We start from the raw sequence: 19755 nt of genomic DNA on the forward strand, positions 1-19755 counted from the left end.
GAGTACATGGCACGCTTCCCAGCCCACCAAACTTCAGAGCAGGCTGCAGGAGATCATTTTAGCTCCATAACTGTTTGTACCAATGAAAAACTTTTGTTGTATGCAGTGTAACCAACACAACTTATCAATTTAATGCAATCCAGTTCAACAGGCTTAACACTGAATGATTTATTTCACTAGGTAATAACACTCTTTATGTTTTACAGGCCATGATTCTGTAATTAACTTTACTATATTTACATGGGTCGCCTAGATTGTCATATTTTGGAGCATTGATCCGCTGACAAAGTTTGGGTGCCTATAAAAAATATTCACCCTCTTTGGATGTTTTACCCTTTGATTGATTTTAAATCCACAATCATTTCTTGATGGATTTGACTGAACTCCAGGGGATGTTCAGTGCTTTGGAAAAGTTTTTGTATCCATCCCCTGACTTATACTTTTCAATACCCTTTTCTCCGAGTTGCTTGGAGTGTTCTTTTGTCCTCATGGTGTAATGGTAGCCAGGAATATTGATTAAGCAATGACTGGACCTTCCAGACACAGGTGTCTTTATACTACAATCACTTGAGACACATTCACTGCACTCAGGTGATCCCCATTTCACTAATTGTGAAATTCTTGCACTAGTTGGCTGGACCTCTGTTGAATCAGGTCGGTCTCTTTGATGGGGTGAACATTTATGCAGTTACTTAGTTTATTTTAAACCTAACAATGGTAAAATCATATATCAGGAGAGAAAATAAATAATCATTGATATTTCTAATAATAATGAAAATCAGGTACCAGTCACCCAGTCTTTCCTTATATATCATCAGTTTGTTTTCCTGACTAGCGATCAACTCTCAGCTACATCATAGGGGGTGTTCTGTTCCCACAAAAGATGGTGTAACCCAGTGGTAAACATGCTCTTGTCTCAATTTTTTTTGGCATCAACTTCAGCATGTGTACATTTAAAAGAATAGCAACAACGTTTATCAATTTGAACATTAAATATCTCTTATTCGTGCTGTTTTCATTTGAATAGAGGTTGAAAATGTTTTGCAAATCTCTGTATGTTGTTTTATCAGTTTTATAAAATGTCCCAACTTTTTTGGGAATTGCGGTTTGTATATCACACTTCCACTGTGTGGATGTTACTGTTGTTCTGTCCACTCAGGGTCTACTTTCGAAAACAGCTCTTAGTCTAAGAATTCTTCGCAGGGCTGTGTTGTAACAAAAGTTGACATGACTCACATTTTGAGAAATGCAGCGTTCAAGCAGAGATAAAGAACTCCAAAAGTCTAAAGACTGTTCAGTACAAATCTGTGAGGTGTTTTCTATTGTAAACAGTAAACAATGCTGATGTTGCTCCCATTAAATCTCATTTATCAAACTGAAAAGCGAGGCTGGTGTCTTGGGGAAAATAGCTGACAGGGTTGGTGAAAGCTCATCGCAGATTGATCTGTTCATACAGCTTATCTTTATTAAAGCTCATAATCCCTGTAAATATCTTCAGGCAAGGCAAAGTCAGCCTTTTAACATTGACTAAATGAAGTAAGTAGAAGCAAATGAATTTTTAAAAATTACATTTCTGCTGAGCCCCCGTTCATTTTATATATAGTGAAATGAGTGTGTGTGCTGGCTGCTAATGAGCCTTACACTTTCTGAACAAAGATATTTTGATGGTTTTGCCACCCTGCTGTTTGAGGATAGTGGTGAAGTTCGCTTTAAATGTAGACCGTCTGTTCCCCTTTCGAACCTCTAACACCACAACAGATGGGGAGAATATGGAGCTCGGAAGGTTTTACCTCTGAGGTGGTAACAGTGAAGCCACTCATTAACACTGAATTTACCACTTCGTTAGCAACGCAGCTTCCTGCAGAAAACGACCAGCCCTGGATGTCAAATCCTCTGTGCATGCATTTAGAAGTCTTTGGAAAGAGCTGAGTGTAATCTGTAATCAGCTGAAGCAGCTGCACATTTTTCATTCAGGTTTAATGTTTAACTAAAAAAAATCAATTTGATAAGTGGATGCCAAAATATATATTTGCATAAATAATTTCATCCAAGTATTTACTGGAGAATTACTGCATCTATCCCAGTGCATGTGCAGAGACATATGTTTTCATTTTCTGAGTTGGTCTGTGTTTGCATTATAGACAGATTGTGCGCCTGTCAATTTGTCAGGATTCAAGTAACAACAGTCTCATGCTGGGATCTGTGTTTGCACCATCACAGAGTGATAAGACGCAATACGATCTCATCGGAGGTGTACTTTGTTCCCATGGAAATTGGTCAATTTTAGCAGAAGAGTGAGAACTTAAGGTGGAGAAGCAGGAAGGTTGTATCCCAGAGGTACGCTCACATAATTAAGCATCCTCGCTAGGGTATTCAGGGCTAACAGCAGGGTTTGTTGTGAATAGAGGTGGTGAAAGAGGGTGTTGGGAAATCATAATGTGGCGCAGAATAATACCGCTCTCATTTTTTTGAAGAAAAGCCACACACAAAAAAAGGTTTTGTACTAACACCAAAATCATCAGCTTTTTTCTCACACCTGTAAGGAAACTGTTTTATTTTTCTGACATCTGCATATTTTCTGATTTGGATGGTGGAACATTATATCATTACATGAAAATACTGCATGCCATGCCACTAAATTTCCATGTGCTGTTTAAAGCCTGACCAATACTTCTGTATTGAATCTATGTCATAGCGTAGGCCATATTTCTGCATAGCCCTGAACTCTAAAAATGTTACGATCTATTAAAACGACTCGGACTGCAAGCACTGTGGTTGGTCTGCTGGGTAGCACTGGGAACAACAATCTCTGAATAATGTCTACTGGCATATTGTGTGAACTTTACAGTGAGATAAATTGCCGCAGAAGCTGATACAGCCAGTCAGTTAACTGCATACAATCAGTTACTATTATCAGCTCTATCAGCATATGCTTGGTTTTATTATCAATCTCAAAGCATGACAAAGCAAGATAGTGAAATGAACATTGAAATGGGTAGAGGGGCAGATCTTGTTCATACTTGTGAAATTTGAAGCTAATAAGTTGTTTCTTGTAAGAGTTAAACCTACTTCCTGTGAAATGGCGAGATATTGAAATGCTTGCCATCACCAGTGAGGCATCCTTCAATTAACATGTCAGTGTTTTGGACAAATATTGAGGCCTTTATTTCAAAATCAGAGCTCAATAGTTTCAGCACAGTAAGAGGAATAAACAAATGGCCCATTTGTGTCACTTCCTGTTGCCAGTAGGGGGCGCTATGATAGGATGTTTACATGTGGGCGTGTTTAGTGTGATGCAGTTGTCTTGGAGAAATTTTGATGAACACGGAATAATCAATCTAAAAGTTACTACAGGTTATAGTAATTTAGCACCATAAAAAAAGGCTTTATTTTGACATTAAAGTGAAGCTGTTGGACTTCCTGTTGAGATCTTGGTATGGGTCCCAGAGGCTTTTTTGCTGGTCTAACAATGATGCTTATGCAAAAATCATCAGCCTTGGTTGAATGGCTTGCGGGAGCTGATTGTTTGAAATGATATAGGAGGGGAAAAAATCAAAATTGAAACAAAGGGCATGATTGTGGCCCCGCCCTATGGTGAAAACTCAAGCTTTTAATAACTTTAGATCTCCAGCTTGACTACAATCAGCAGAAAAAATCTGGAATCAATCAGATGGAATCCCTCAGACAAGTTTGTTAAAATTTGCAACTTGTAAAATGTTGAAAAAGAAATGAAAAATTTTCCCTTTTCCCTGTATGATCTCACATCTGTACATATTTTGAAAAAAGATGGTATATTAGTTAATTGTTTTTCTGGATGTGTTACAAATATGTCCCAATTTTCATGCAGGTGGCTGAAACCATGTTGAGGGTCCCCCCAGAAAAAAGGATGTATTTGGCTCCTGTGGAGCCAATTTTTGACATACAATACACAAAACCACCAAAATATGGTAAATTTCACCAGGAGTGATATCATTGTGAAGTTTGGAGCATGCATAGGCCCCCAAATTAGCAATTTATTTGATGTAAAAAAAAAAAAAATGTACCTGTAGTTTTAATAGGGTCCTTTGGTCCGAGGTCAGTGGTTGAGCCTTATTTATAGTTTTGAAGATAAGGAGTTATTGTTTGTTTGTTTTTTCATCAGTATAAAATAGATATAACAAATGGAATAATGACCTTTCAAACTTCATAACTCATGCTCTACTCAGCATGAACCACTTCTGTTCACTGCAAAATTGTCATTTTGCCATTGAACAAACAATGGTAATTGATCTGTTGTGGTATCAGTAAGGACTGGGATCAATGAGCAGTATCGCTAAGGGTATCAACATCAGTAAAAATTAATGATCTCATCACCATACCATGATTATTATAGTTTTAATGTTAATTTAAGAATGATCAGTCTTTTGTCAAAATGATTGTTCTTGTGAAAACTACACACACTTTCACCCATTTTACATAAATGCATCAAATTAATTTTTTATTGCTGTGTTTGTTTGTCTCTATCCATTTCTTTCTCTCCGCATCCCCGTTTATCTACTCACAACCCCAGCACAGTACCAGCAGATAGCTGAACATGAGTCAGGTTATACTCAAGGTTTCTGCCTGTTAAAAGGAGGGTTTTCCTGGCCACTGTAACTTTGCTAGTGATGCTTAGTGCAGTGCCCATGATCAATTAATGTTGAGTATTTGTAGACAATACAGCAAAGAGTACAGTCTTTTTGTAAAGTGACGTGCTAACAAAGATTGATAGAATAAGGAAACATAAATCTTGCAAAATGTGGCTTGTTTTGCTCAGAAATGGTAAAGCTTAATAAGTTGTGGTTTTTTCTTGTGTTTCAGAGAGGATTGCTAGTATGTCTGATCTGAAACCGGATGCACAAAAGGACAAAGATCTGGAATCTGTGTCTGTCAGCCCAGGTCATGCTCAGGAGCCATTACAGAGTCACACATTCTCCCTGAAGAACAATACTGCGGGTCTGTCCTCAGATGAACACGAAAACCCTTTAAATGGAACCCAGCCGAATCCATTTGTATACAGCAGTGTCCCTGCTGTTCCCCATGCAGGCAATTCATTGCCTTCAGGAGCACTTGTTAATGGACCTGGTTCACACCCCACCTCAGAGGTACACTGTGTCCTGAACAAAGGCGCTGTTTTATCCAACAATGTCCTGGATGCCGCGTGGCAAGTGGAGAAGGACACGAGCCCCGAGGTGTTACCACCACCTAGTGAGCTTCAATCAGACGCTTGGAAGAACACAGCGGGGCTCGTCGTAAAAACACCAGCCACACAGCCAGGTGTCAACACGCCACTGTCTCACTCGGAGGAGAATGAGTCTAAACTGGCCTATTCCACTCTGTCAGGTGACGGTGCGGAGCAAATGCACATTAGCCAACCTTTGACAAAACAGACAATGAAAACAAGATCTCGACGGGATGCAGAATGGTCAGAGAGCTCCTCGGATGATTATGATGATGCTGAAGTAATCAGATGGGATTCAGGCAGGGAGCGATTCTTGCACATTGACAGAAGGCTGGAGACCAAAGTGATGCACCAAAGAGACAGGAAGCACAATACACATGTAGAAATCATGTCAGGCTCTACAGAAAAGGTTAACAACAGCTTAAATCACACATGCACACAACGCTTCTGCGCCTGTGGTCGCAATGATGTAGAAAATGTTGACATTGAAAACAAAGATGATTCTTTGGGTACACAGTCTAATATTAAATATTCCATTGTTCCCCTGAAAGATCTCTCTAGAAGCACAGCTTCAGACTCTGAGCACTGTATTTATAGCTCGGCACAGGAAGGCAGTAATGAGGAAAATGACCCTGAAGATGAAGACAGTTTTAGCCCCAAAGTAGAACAGATAAAGACAGAACAAGTTGAACAAGATCCGCTTTTCTTTTCGTGCACAAAATGCAATGTTAATTACAAGGAAAAAAGACATTTCCATAGACATATGATGTATCATTTAGGCAAGAATAATCAGGTGAACAGGGAGGATGTATCCCAGCCCTTTATATGCAGGGAGTGTGGGCGTTTGTTCTGTGATAGCAACTCCCTTCTGAGACACATCGTTATTCACCAAGACAGGCTGGAGAAACTCATGGAGGAAATCAAAGGTCTCAAAAAGAGTGAATTTGAAGACAAGGGCAGCACGGCGCAGTGCCTTCAGTGTGCATCTGGCCCCAAAATCTTTGTCCAGCATGCCAAAACACACAACAATCTAAGGCATTACTACTTTTGTGAAAAATGCAACTACCTTTCACTGACACAGCAGGCACTTGAAGCACACTTACGTGCTGCACATCTCGAAACACACCAGCATCAGTACAGAAAAAGAACTCTTGCTGATGATGCAAAGAAGGTTGACAAACCTCAGGGTTTTTCCACCAGTGAAGGAAAAGTTATTTTGGAAAGAAAAGCTGGGTTGAAGGGTAAACATTTAAACTACAGGGATTTCAAAAAGGTTGCAGACAAGCCATCAATTCCTGAGTCCAAACCATTTAAAAGCAACGCCCTTTCCTTCAACTTTTCCAGAAAAAAGAGCAACATTTACATTCACAAAACTTTGAATTCCCCTCAATGTCGTCACCAAGTGGTTTGCACTGAAGACAGTCCCTCACCAAGCTTGTGGAGGGTCGACCAGCATGGAAAATTACTCCTACAACCTGCAGGAAAATTAGACACAGCACCTGATTTTACCTGTATGAAAGAAGATGCTGGAAACGATAACTGCAAGGCTTTTGGCAGAGGAAAGCAGGAAAACTGTCCTACAAATGCTGAGTCTTTACTCTTAGCAAAAAATCCTAAATTAGACCAGATGTTCTGTCAGGATAACAAGAACGACCGGGCAAGTGGGACTTTGCAAGTGAGAGCAGACCAAAACTCTCCATTTACGAGAAAAATGTCTGCACCCTTGCATAAAACTATTGACAATAAGACTGTTTATAAATTGCAGAGGCTTAGCCAGAGGCATGAGAGAAATCGTGTAGATTGGGAGAAGGAGAAAGGCTCTAAGGGCAGCATTAACTTCAACAATGACACCAGCAGAGCTACAGGCAGCTTCTTGGAAAGCAGCAAGAATGAAAGGAACCCTTATGCTCGGAGGTACTTCAAAAAGAGGCAGAGGTTTTCAGCCCAAGACCAAAGCCCTCATGTATTGGAGTACGAAGATGGCAGAGATGAAGACTGCAGCGACATAGAGCAGCTCGTCATCAAGGAGGAGTATATAGATACCACTGAGTGTGATCATCCCACAGGGTCCAACAGTGAGAGCTCTGATGTTTTCATGACACCAGAGGTAGAGCTCAAGCCCTGTCCATACTGCCCTGCCATGTTTGATTCAGGAGTGGGATTGTCCAATCACATCCGAGGACACCTGCACAGAGTTGGCTTGAGCTACAACGCTCGGCACATGATTTCACCAGAGCAAGTAACAATGCACGACCACCTGCCAAGAATCCGCAGCCGGATCCCCCGTGGCATCAAGAAAATAAGAAAAGGTATGAGCACTCCTTCAGCCTAAGTCAGTGACAAATGCACACTAACAACCACTACAACATAAGGTTTTGGTAAAGTTACTAAACATTGAATTAAAGTGACAGATTGGGTTTTAGAGTGAGCTAATATATTATTACACATGAAACCTCTTTATGAAGTTTAGAATCAGGTTTAAAGGAAGCTTTTTGAAGACTGAAAAACAAAAAGTGCAGTATGACTTCAGTCTGATGAAATGATTCTGATTGGGCTTTCCAACTTCATTGTTTACATGGACGAGGCATAAAGTGATCTGATTAAAATGTGGGTATACAGGCATCAAGCATAAAATCAAAAATAATCTTCATGTCTAAAATGGATACTTAACCTTGCAAAGCAGATTTACTGGCAAGATTTCATGTCTTTCATCAGGTAAGAGTTATTTTAGGAGAACGAGGCAGTAGCTATAGTCATGTTTAGTGGTGCTGGAAGCTCACAGAAATTGGTGCCACTGGTGTAGCTTTTAGCTCAGATGAAGCTAGTATAGCAGCAGTAGTCCACATTTCTTTATTAACACAGGAAACAAAGTAATGAAGATGAAGTCAATAGGATCATCTTTTTAATACTATGATTAACCTGCTAGAAAACTTAAGTTGCTGAAAGCCTCACTGAAAGCCTCACTGTTCATAAAATCTTTAGAGGCCTCTGTCTGTTATTAGGTGCTAAGTTGATGATGTAGAGCGGGCTTTTAGAGACCTTTTTGCTAAAAATCAACAGAAAAACACATTTTGAAAGCTCTGAGACTGCACCAAAATGCTAAAAAATAAAAAAAATTAGTGCTGTCGAACGATTAAAATTTTTAATCAGAATAATCACAGGGTTGCTGTGGATTAATTTTGATGAATCATGATTAACTATCATTTATTTTTTTATCTATATTAATTGCGTTTTCTATTTTGCATAAGCAAACAGACTCAATCTCCAACAAACATATGCTTCGTGTTAATGTTGTATTTTAAGCTGGAAGCACTTCGTTGAAAAGAAAACACCTTCCTGCAGGATGTGCGTAATACTTTATGTCAATCGACTTTTCCATCTTGTTTTTTTTGTACTCAAATTTTCCATAGAGAGAGCCAACATGCTGTTTAGAGTCTTCCATATCGAGTTGTTTGGTCACTACTGGATCAACGGCCCATTTGCACATGCTTGATGGTAACCCTAGGTGAACAGACTGCCCAAAATGTGATGCCAGAGACGTTTCGGGGATTTTGAGCCATTCTGCGCAGTAGATGGGTTAATTGCATTAAAATTTTTAATCAGATTAATCATGATGATGGATTAATCCTCATTAACGCATCAAATTTGACAGCCCTAAAAAGAAATCTGTGCTTTTATGGAAATATTATTAATTCCACTTTAGATTTACAGTTTTGGTTTTTTACCCTGCTATTTGAAGGCTTGGTGCAAACATTGAACTATCATACACTGTAAAACCAAATAAGTAACCAGAACCCAAGGACTGAAAGGTAAACACTAAATCAGGAAGGACTTTTTCAGGGTGTTCAGCAGACCAGCCATGCTACATTAGCTATTCTCCATACAGGCAGGACTTTTCTAACTAAGTGAGTAACTTCACTCACGGTGCAAAAGTGTCTAATGCCTAAAGGCATTTTGGGAAAAGAGCAGATGAAGAGAGTATTATCAAACAGTTTGAGAACAACAATAAATGAACGGGTTGCTTAACACTGAAAAATATTTTATTAACTTGAAAAATAGAGCTGATATAGTTCAGGGATCATCAGTTACAATCCTCTGAAGTCTGGTTTGACAAACATTATGCCAAAGTCCTGAATATCAGTATTTAACTTGACCTGCCATACAAGTCATCCCAGTTCATAGAAAAAAAAAATTGGAACATTTAATCCACAAAATAGTTCAAATGAATAAAAAATGATAAGTTAGTTTTACTCAAATGAAGAACAAGTCACAGAAACTCAAGATATTTTGGTAGATTAAACTTTTCTTTGGTGATTGAGTTCACACAACTTGATGATTTTATTTATTTTGGACATTGGGGCTTACAGTGTACAGAGTTTTGGGTTTATATTATTCAAGATTTGAACTAACTTTGTCTGATATTACAGCTGTTAAGGCAGAACCTGAAGTTGAGCACAGATGTCCCCTGTGCTGGGCTCAGTTTGATACCAAGACTGGCCTCTCCAACCATGTGAGAGGACACCTGAAGAGAATCGGCAGAAATGTGACCAGCACCAGTAAGTCTCCTCTGTCCATCCTAAATAGACTGCTTCAGGACAAAAAGGAACATCAGAACATCCTCCAAGCCCTCAACAAGAGCCGGTACCCCTCACGATACTTTGTCTCTCAGAAGTTAAACAGCAGAAAAGGCCTGGTCCTCGTCCAGAGGGGTGTCCCAGTCCGAATCCATCATAAAGTGAACGGTCCACATTCTATATTGGAAAACTTTGTACCAAAGCAGGAGAAAGTCTTTGCTGAAATGAAGAGCTTTCAGGTAAAAGCACAAAGTGGCACTGAAGCCTCACAAAGCACTTTAGTGAAACTACTCCAGATGAAACAGGAAAGAGACACAACCAAGAAGGAAGTCCATGTAACCAGGGAGCTCTGGGATCTGAACGAAGATCACACAGAAGAGAAAGTGATGACCAGTGTGAAACCAGAGCCACATCATAGTAAGTTATCTTCAGGCATTATATTTGATTATCATTTCATTTTTGCATGATTAAAGTTTTCATTTATTGTCTTGCCAAACATGATTCTTGATTCATTTTTTTTACTGTAAAAACAGGATGTTAAGGAAATATTTGTTGATTTTTATTGACATTAACAGTTTCTGAAAGTACCTAACAAAAATAGCAACAATAGATAATTTATAGCTTGCTTATAGGTCCTGTGTCATAAGGTACATGAAATATGATATTTTATTAGATGGGAAATTAACTATTACACCTTTGTGCAAGAAAAGATATTTATATTTTTTATTTTAAGTAAACCTCAAAGTTATTGTGCCGATAAGGAAACCTACAATAATCCAGCTAGTTGCTTGTATATTCAGAACTCCTGGTAAGAATTTTTGAATTAAGTATTAAAGAGCTTGTCAGATTTCAATGAAATTTCAAGCCATTTTAACATTACTTTTACATTTTTTATTTAGCATCCATGAAGATTTTCTGGTCAGGTCAGGTTTTTTCCCCCCAGAAAAGTTGAAAGATGGAAAATACAAGTCCCAATAACAAAAGATACTCAACATTTATGAAAAATACAGCCAAATGCGCTGAGCAAAACCATCAATAAAACCTAAACACAAAAAACACTTGCCATCCTTACAGAGTTAAACTAAGACTCGGTCTCAATTGTAATTAATACCTCTGCCCCCCATTTCTGAGGACCCTCAGTCAAAACCTCCCACTTAGAAATGGGACCCTTCATTACTCGATATGTCATCAGTAACAGACATTTTCTATATTCTGTCTTGAGCCAAAGGCAAAAATCAGGAAATTATGACGTAACATTAGCTTTCTAGCTACACATGTTTGAAATCAAATGACCACAATGCATTGAAAACTTATAATAGTTTGATGCTTGTAATAATTTTTAAAATGTAGTGATGAAAAAACTAAGAATAAACTTGAGCAGCAATATTGCCAATTTTTTGCAAGGCATTTGGGGAGATTTTCATCTTTAAACCCCACACCCGGCACAGCAAACAACCCGACACAGAAATAGTTTCTTTCCCATAATGCCCCCTTATTCTGATGACCAACAGTCACAGAGTCCTTTTGATTTTGAAATCCTGTTGCTATTCCTGCATATTGTGCCAAACATGTATTTGTAACAGTGCATCCAAATGAAAGACTCAGATTTTCCAGACTTTTTTGTGGAAAATAAAGTTAAAACTTCACAAATGAGTGTGGGAACAACAAACTCCAACAATTCCCCCCAATTAAAAGTAACAGGGCTTTGTTTAGTGCAAAAACTCTCACTCTTTACTATGTAGATACTTTCAACTCTGCTGATTTTTATCAATAATGAATCATAAATTTCAACATTTCTTCAAAGATACTTGTTTACTATAAACAATGGGAAAAATGTTCAGTATCAACAATTTGGAATAGTTAAGAAAGCACAGAATGTAGGCTGAATGTCACTAAAATGCTTTTGAAGTTCATATTAAAAAATCATGACTTCCTCTTGATGTTGATCTGGAAGCCCATCATCCATGCTTACACAATTTTGTTTATTGTCTGCCCAAATCAAACTTTCAGTCAGGTAGTAAAAAGATGCTGTTAAAGATTTAAAAGTGGTCTTTGTTGACTTATAATTGGCCCAAGTTGTTTCATATGTATTTTCAAGTGATTTATTTAAAATGTGCACCCAAAGATGACAATCTGCAGTAGGTCTGTAGCTTTTTTAACTACAGTCAGGATGATAACAATGAAATAATTTTGTTCTTATGTGCACGTTTTAACTTTAACACAAGCCAAAGAATTTTTTTTATTATTTGTTCTTTATAATGACGACGTCTTTTGTGTCATATTTTGCTTTGAGACAGTTCAAACCTCAAAAGATTGATCTTACCATTTTAAGTACAAATTAAATCAATGAATAAAACCAGGTTACTTTTAGAAAATCTTTTTAATGACTACTGTTGCATCCCACCTCTAAATATTTGTTCACAGGAGCTGGTGTGTCACTGCCGGCTCTCTGTCATAGGACTAACAGATCTGTGATTCTTTTCTGTAGTTTTTGAATCCTTTGTGATTCTCAGGAGGCGGTGGATGTGAAAATAGCCCCCCTAAAGACACAGAATTGTGTTAAACTTCACCAGTAACACTTTTCAAACAAGAAAGTGCAAATCAGATAGTTCATGTGAAACCAAGGGGAAGAAGACTTAAGAGCACACTGGGCGGTTTGACAGTTTCGCTTGATAATAAAATTACTGCATGAACTCAGACACCAGCCTTACTTTGTTCCTTCACTACTAAAGGTATCAACTTCAGATGATCATAAAACCTTGATTAGATTTCTCAAAGACTAATGAAGTGAAAACTACAATAATTTCAGTTTAAACATTGTGATCACTTTCTTTTCATTCTTTGGCCTTCCCTTTTTTTTGGAAAACGTGATTCAGAAACAATCCTAATCCAGTGTAACAGCGCCTTCCCCGGGCTTCCAGGTCATCTTGGATTCGATGCTCAGAGGAAGAGGATTAGCACATTTGAAAGACAAGGTACGTTTACTGCAGTAACTAAAATGTCAACATGAGGCTTTTTGCAATCAGAACTGTGCTTTCAGCATTTAAATAAAGTGGATGAAAATATTAATTTGGCTTTGAGGTTATTTATTTATGCCTCTTTGTAGTGATAACTCAATTAGATAAAGAATTGAAGTGTGTTGTCTTCTAGGCTATGATTATAAACAGAGGAAGCCGAGATCAAGGCCTGGACTAAAGAAGAAGTTTTTTCCCTCTTTGAATGCTGAGATTTACACACTCACCTGCAGGTACACACAATAGAAGACTGCTTTGTTACCATGTTTTTTTTTGTTTTGTTAATTGAGTAATGGGCTACTTACCTAGTTAATAATAGTAATAATAATACATTTTATTTATAAGCGCCTTTCTGAACACTCAATGTCACTTTACAGATTAAAAACAAGTACAAAAAAACAACAGATAAAAGCAAACAGTATAAAATGGGACAAAGTAGTTACAAAGAAAAGGCTATCTTGAACAGGTGAGTTTTGAGTTTTGGTGGAGTGATTAGCTTGGACTTAGCAACAGCAGCAATTTTGTCAGAGCTGAACAACATTCCTTTATTAAAACAAGAGCAATGAGCCACACTGACAGCTTTTCATGATGCAAAGATGTTTTCGCTCATCTCCCGGTCTGCTTGGTCGTGGGCGTGCGATCATTACAGTTGGGTTTGCCAGTGGATCCAAAAGCTACCGCTGCAGTAACTATTAGCATGGAAGAAGCTGTAGGCAAGAGGCAGTTTGATTGGAGCTGGACCACATTTCTTTGAACCAAGTACTAAGACTTACAAAGCTTGTCTTGGCAGAGAAGATATTTTTGCAGGGCTCCTGAAGGGCCTTGGCATATATTTTATTCAGCTTGGAGTTCCAGCATTCACAACCACAGCAGAGGTAGCCTGTAAGCTCAGGAGAAGCACGTGCGCACAACCTTATTTTGACTTGTCGCTCTGATTGGCCAGTCATGAATGTGCCAGACAGAATGTTCCTCCAATCACCACCCAAGAATTTTTTTGAAAAGTCCTGCCCTTCCCAAACACTTTCTATTGGAGCTTTCTCAGATGAATGTGAAATATATCCGGGATAGACTATTCCATATAAAAAACAGTCAATCTGGCGTGTCAGGTTACCAGCCTGTACCCACTTTTTGTGTTTTCTCATTTTAATATGACTGACAATGGACACTTGCAGTGTATTCAAAAGCATAGCATATTCATAGTTAGGTTATTTTTGATGGAAGCTGACACTCCTGGAGCTCTGTGGACAGCGTGGACTCTTTTTTGACATGATAGCCTACCTGATGTTACAAAGCAGGTCTCATCAGTATGAGCTGGGCTGGTTAAGCAACAGCTACAGATTCGTGTTATTTGCACATCTACAGACAAATCATGATTGAACTTTGACTCAAGGGACATTGGTGATCTTTTTCTTTTGGTAATAGCAATGATCGACATAAAAAGACATATCTGTGTTTCAAGCATGGTGCTTGGTTTGGATGTTTCAGTAGTTTGAAACCAGGACAGGATTGTTAACAACTGGGAAAGATTTGTATTTTTTTTAGACTTTTGTCAGGACAGGGTACATAGAGCTTGAAAACATCCCAGTCTGGGACCCTATAAATATGTAACAGGCTGTTAGATTGTCTTTTTTACAGTCAAAATTGACATTAAAACAAACAACAGCTACTTGAACATGATATTTCTGCATTGCCTTGAGAAACAGTGACAGGGCTTTCCCTCCTCTTTCTGCAGATTCTGTGACCTCGTCTTCCAGGGCCCTCTTTCCATCCAGGAGGACTGGATCAAACATTTACAGAGACACCTTCTGCACACCAGCATACCCCGTTTAGGGGCAGGCATGGTAGAAGTTCTGGGACTTCATCAAAAAATACAAATAAGCATGACTGGTGAACACCAAGATCATGAGTAGAGTAAATGCATTTAAACCTTTCAGCTGCCTGAATTTGCACATTATTTATATTTATGATCAGAGTAAGTTTTTAGCATTATCCTGTAAGTGTTTATAAAACAGGGAAATAAAATATGTAACTGTAAATTAGGATTATAATATAGAATACACTGTAATAGCAAAACTATTTATTTTTGAATAATTTAAGGGCATATTTAGATATTTTTGAAATTGGGTTGTATGAGGTAGTTGGCAATAGTAGTAACATTAGAGTAACTAATATAAAACACAAGAGCTGACACATAGTTTTCATAAATTAAACATAGCACACTGACTGGAGCTTGTCTAATTATCAGCCATTAGAAGAATATAGCATCAGCCATAAATTTATTTTTTCCAGTCAGCTCTTCTGGTTGATGTTGGTATTTCAATTTATCTTCAGAAAGCTGAAGGTCCGTAAAACACCAGCATTCAGTAAGGCAGGGAACTCTGGATGGGGAGTGATGCAGGCTGCATCTGTGAGCCACTATTCTCGATCAGAAATGTCCTGAAAAAGTGTTGTAACTAAGTCCCCTTCATGACAACAGTAGCTCTCGTGGGCATGGGCTCACAGTTTTTTAAAGACAAGCGTCTTCCCTCTCTTGCATTGCACTGAATCTCCATCTGTAGAATTTGTTTTTCTGTGTACTCCGGTTTATACCAGTATCCGTTCATATCCATAATAAACGTCACATCATCATCACTTGAGTCAAAATCACACATTTAAGTTTTAATTAGCTTAGCATGTTGTTTTCTCTGATGAAGCCCGCAAACCCAAACAGCTGTTCGGATACAGTGAGGCAGAAGAGCACACAGCTTAAGGTTGCATTGAAAAAATTATGCCAATCAGAGGCTTTCTGGGTGAAAAATGAAACGCTTCAAAAATGTTTGATGTAGTCAAAAATTAAGCCAGCATTGTTTTTTTGCCCATATTTACCTTGAACTTGTTAAACTACATGGAGAGACTATACCTGTCTGCTACAATGTATAGCTTCTCCAAGTGAATCCTGTTTATAGGGGCAATGTTCACTGAATTCTCTGAAGGCTAATACCACTACTATCACCCTTACATAACCCAACTTCAAAAATACATAAATAACCCTTTAATTACAAGATACTTGTATGACTTGTTTTGCCTTAGTTACCTGGGCTGGTTACACACTAAACATTTACATGTCATAGGAAGAAAATATAGTGGTGATCCTTTTTGCTGCCTTTTATGTGAGTTTTAGTATGCAAAATGATTTCAGTGATGCTTCCTGGTCTGCTCGGCCTCTTTGGCTGCTGCAGGTATTCTGTTGGAGGCAGCCCCATCTGGAGTTGTAACATCAAACATGTTTGATGTTTATGAGTCATGATCTGAGAGGATCCAACTTTATGGGTCAATCACTTTGACAACTATCTGGACAAGTTATTGGTTGTAACAAGCCTTGAATCAGGCCACCCCCTCATTTTTTGGAGGGACCAATATCAAGCCTAATATTGTCTAGTGTGTTGCCAGTCTGAGCTAATTCAATTTATAGGATTCTTAATATTTTTGCTGGAGTTAGACACAACAGTGCACAGCTGCAGTTGTTCAAAAATGCTGCTTGTTTGTCATGATAGAAAAGTGCCTTGTTATTAAGACATAGTATTTATATTCATGAAAAATGTTCTCTTTAGAAAAAGAAAGAAACCTCCAATCATCTCAGTTTCTTGTAACTTTTAACACCACAAACAGAAAACTTTCTTATTACAAAAAGAATAAATCTCAAAACTTTATGTGATAACAAGAAAAGTTAAAAGGCACATCGACAGACTCACAGCCACCATAAAACAACAATGCGCTCTTGTTAAGCAGTGAAAACACGGCTGTCATTAATCTGTGGGTGCTTTGAAGGATTTCACCTCTCTTGTGTCGTATCAGAGGATCTATAGGCTTTACTGGCATGACATTCGACATGTGTTACCAAAGAAACAAAACAACATTTCTTTGAATCAAAGTGACATTCAGGGCGTGCATCATGTTGGCACAGCTTGTTCTGTTGTTCCTCTGATTAAACTCAGGCATCAATGTAATTTCTGAAACCAGGCTTTCACTACAACAGCAGAGACAACAGATTTTTAAAGAGAAAAATATCTTCAGCTGAAACCAGAAACTCACACATGCAACAATATTGTTATATTTTGTTTTCATTGTAATATCTCTGTACCGATGTCTATATAGTTTTGTAAGAAAAAAGCAATGCAGAAAACCAACGTCTGGAAGAATGCAGTCCAAGTACCATTGGTTATGATAATCTGCATGCACTTAATGTTCTTCAAGCACTTCCGAACCTCATCATATTATGTAGATTAAAAGGTACAGTTCCATAGCTAAACATAATAATGGACTATGCAATGAAGAGAGGATATATAGTTTTGAAGAGATGATTGAATAGAATTTGAAGTCTTCAGGTTATCCCACATGGAGACTATGGACTATAACATCATGCAAGTGTTAGAAGTAAAGCTACTTTTGTCAACATTTGACAATTTTAAGGGCACATAACAAAATTGTATGAATATTTTGTAGGAAAAATTAACATTTACAAATATATATTCTGTGTAACTGGCATGTATCAGTATCAGTGTGTATTTTCCTGTCTGTATTGTTGATATTTCGCTATATCAACAAGATGTTATTTCAAGCATTCTATTAAGGTATTTTATGTATCTATCTATTGGTATTTTCTTCAGATATTCCTCTTTTTCCTGGATACTTAAGAACTCAAGCACAGATGTCCCTTATATACAGCATTATCTCTAGGACATCAGTTAATCAATGTTTATACAGTATAAATCTTACTTCCATACTCAGGCTTGAAATTTTTAGATTTAAACAGTTGGATTCTAACATAACTTTTTTTTTTAATGATAACTGTATAGGAATTGGTTACTTTAGGGAAGATCCATTAAATAATAGTGCAGCTTTAGCTGTGTTATCACCAAATAAAAAAGCATCTGATCCACAGAACACTTGCAGAGAGGGAATCCCTGCTAGTTGCACAAAAAATGCACACAAATAGCAACCAATCCACAAAGACCAGGGCTAATTACCACAGACAGTAAAAGTGGTCCAATTTAACACCAAATTAAACCAGGTATTAAACTGGTGCTATTTCCCTCTTCTACCTTTTTCTCTAAAGTCAGTTGCTACTGTATCTTCTAAAGTTGTGTTCCAACCAGACTCTAGCATGTAAAGTTAGTGTAAAGACACGAGTAGACACAAGTTCGGCACGAATGTGCGGCGCAAATCAAGCAAATTGAGCAAGTAATTTGTGCCAATGAGGTGAATTTGAGCCACGTTCAACGCACCATTTGCTTATTTGTGAGGGCTGGAAAATCTGAACTAAGCAATTCAATCGGGCTGCGATGGCCAATCATCCAGTGCCGTATTTTACACACATTACCAAAGGAACTCTGATTTGAAATGTAATGTTGTATTTTACAGTGCAGGGTCAAACCTTGGAGCAGCAGGGATTTGTATTGGATACCTTTAGTTAAATCAGCTCTCAGAACATTTTTACAGAAAGACTTACCTCTTTTGGTGCATGTAGAGGACGTATATATATATATATATATATATATATATATATATATATGAATTGTTTATGTTTCTGTACAATACCGATTTTTTGAATATTCCTCTTCCCATGTTTCATTTACATGCATGTTAATGACACCTGCTGCTGTCTGCTAGTTTGAGCAGTTTGCGTGTGTTTTGTGTGCAGATAGCGTGGATTTACCAGTTGCATGTGCTCTGTGGATCAGATGGTGTGTTTTTTTGCTATTTGCACAGCTAAAAAATGTGCAAAAATCTGTGCTACTCTGTAGTGGATCTGCCCCTAAGTGAGATTATAACAAGAAAATACATCTATGTGGGTGAACAAACATTTCTGGGTATGAGTGCTGACTGATATATGGAGAACCAAAAATACAAAACAGTCATGTAATAAAACTTTTGACCAGAGCATTTAATTGATGATTTATGCACTCATTGTTTATCAAATTCAGTGGTCCCCAACCTTTTTTATTTTGATCCTTTTCTACTTGTGTGTGTCTAAGAAAAGCTGAGCTACCACCCCCACAGGACCCAGACATAAAGAAAATGACATTTTTTTTTGTCAAATATTAACAGTTGTCATTGTTTCCATTAATAAAACACCAAACTGAAAGGCCTACACACAGAAATCAATCCTGGAAAGTGTGTTATTATGATTTTGGCTAACCTAAAAAATCTAAATTTGACTATCTCAGAGCAGAAATAGCAGAACATCCTACAATACTTGGGCCCTCTCCAGCGGGTCCTGGCCCCTAGGTCAGGAACTACCAACTACTTCATGTTAACTTTATCAGCTTTGAATTTTGTCCATATTTTTGGTGTCTGTGCATTGTCGTTGTGCTGGTCTTCAGTCAAACATTTGTGAAAACAGTGCAAGCTCAATATGAAGTTTCTATAAAAGGTCAACTGAACAATCTGAACATGAAGTTTATTGAGCCTGTTTGATTTGGCAAGCAAAAACAGAAAAGTTAACAGTATGTTCATGTTGGATTATTAAGGCCTCCAGGACTTGCAAACAAAAAGCTGGAGCTGTGAGACACTCTGCTGAAATCATAGCTGTCAGTCACGTGAATGTTGCAGCTGCCTGGAGGGCAAAAGGAGCTTAGGACAATAGCTGCTACAATTGACTACCCCAACGACCGGAGGCACCAAGCATTTTATTCTCAGTCTCTTCAGAACAACGCATGTACATCACCTGACAAACCACAAAAAACAGGGATATTCATTTAAATTGCAAGATTTGTCACATTGTCACAATATAAATACACCCTTCAAACGCACTTGGGACATTATAAAACTGCCCAAATTATTGAAGATTATTTTTTTAATCAGACCCATTGCCAAAGGTTTATAACTTCAAGCGTGGTACTGTGATGGATGCCACCTCTGCAAAATGTTCATGAAATTTTATCCCCTCTGGATATTCCGCAGTCAACTGTACATAATAATATTTCAA

At 37.9% G+C, this 19755-nt stretch overlaps 1 protein-coding gene across 1 annotated transcript; it reads left to right on the forward strand.

The window, feature by feature from the left end:
- The first annotated feature begins 4845 nt into the window (after positions 1 to 4845).
- On the forward strand, positions 4846 to 18277 carry znf644b (zinc finger protein 644b). The gene is made up of 5 exons (XM_041790696.1): positions 4846 to 7509; positions 9628 to 10191; positions 12651 to 12749; positions 12925 to 13021; positions 14521 to 18277. Exons 1-5 carry the CDS (start codon positions 4854 to 4856, stop codon positions 14696 to 14698), a joined length of 3594 nt encoding a protein of 1197 aa, XP_041646630.1. The 5' UTR covers positions 4846 to 4853; the 3' UTR covers positions 14699 to 18277.
- Positions 18278 to 19755: the final 1478 nt, after the last annotated feature.

The sequence above is a fragment of the Cheilinus undulatus genome, linkage group 7 (assembly GCF_018320785.1).
Source record: "Cheilinus undulatus linkage group 7, ASM1832078v1, whole genome shotgun sequence".
Classification (NCBI taxonomy): Eukaryota; Metazoa; Chordata; class Actinopteri; order Labriformes; family Labridae; genus Cheilinus; species Cheilinus undulatus.

Bases quoted from the DNA above. Each gene is read 5' to 3' on its own strand.
- znf644b (XM_041790696.1), top strand. From the start codon at position 4,854: ATGTCTGATCTGAAACCGGATGCACAAAAGGACAAAGATCTGGAATCT. The intron at 7,510-9,627 runs GTATGAGCACTC...CTGATATTACAG, and splicing joins CATCAAGAAAATAAGAAAAG to CTGTTAAGGCAGAACCTGAA. The intron at 10,192-12,650 runs GTAAGTTATCTT...AACGTGATTCAG, and splicing joins GAAACCAGAGCCACATCATA to AAACAATCCTAATCCAGTGT.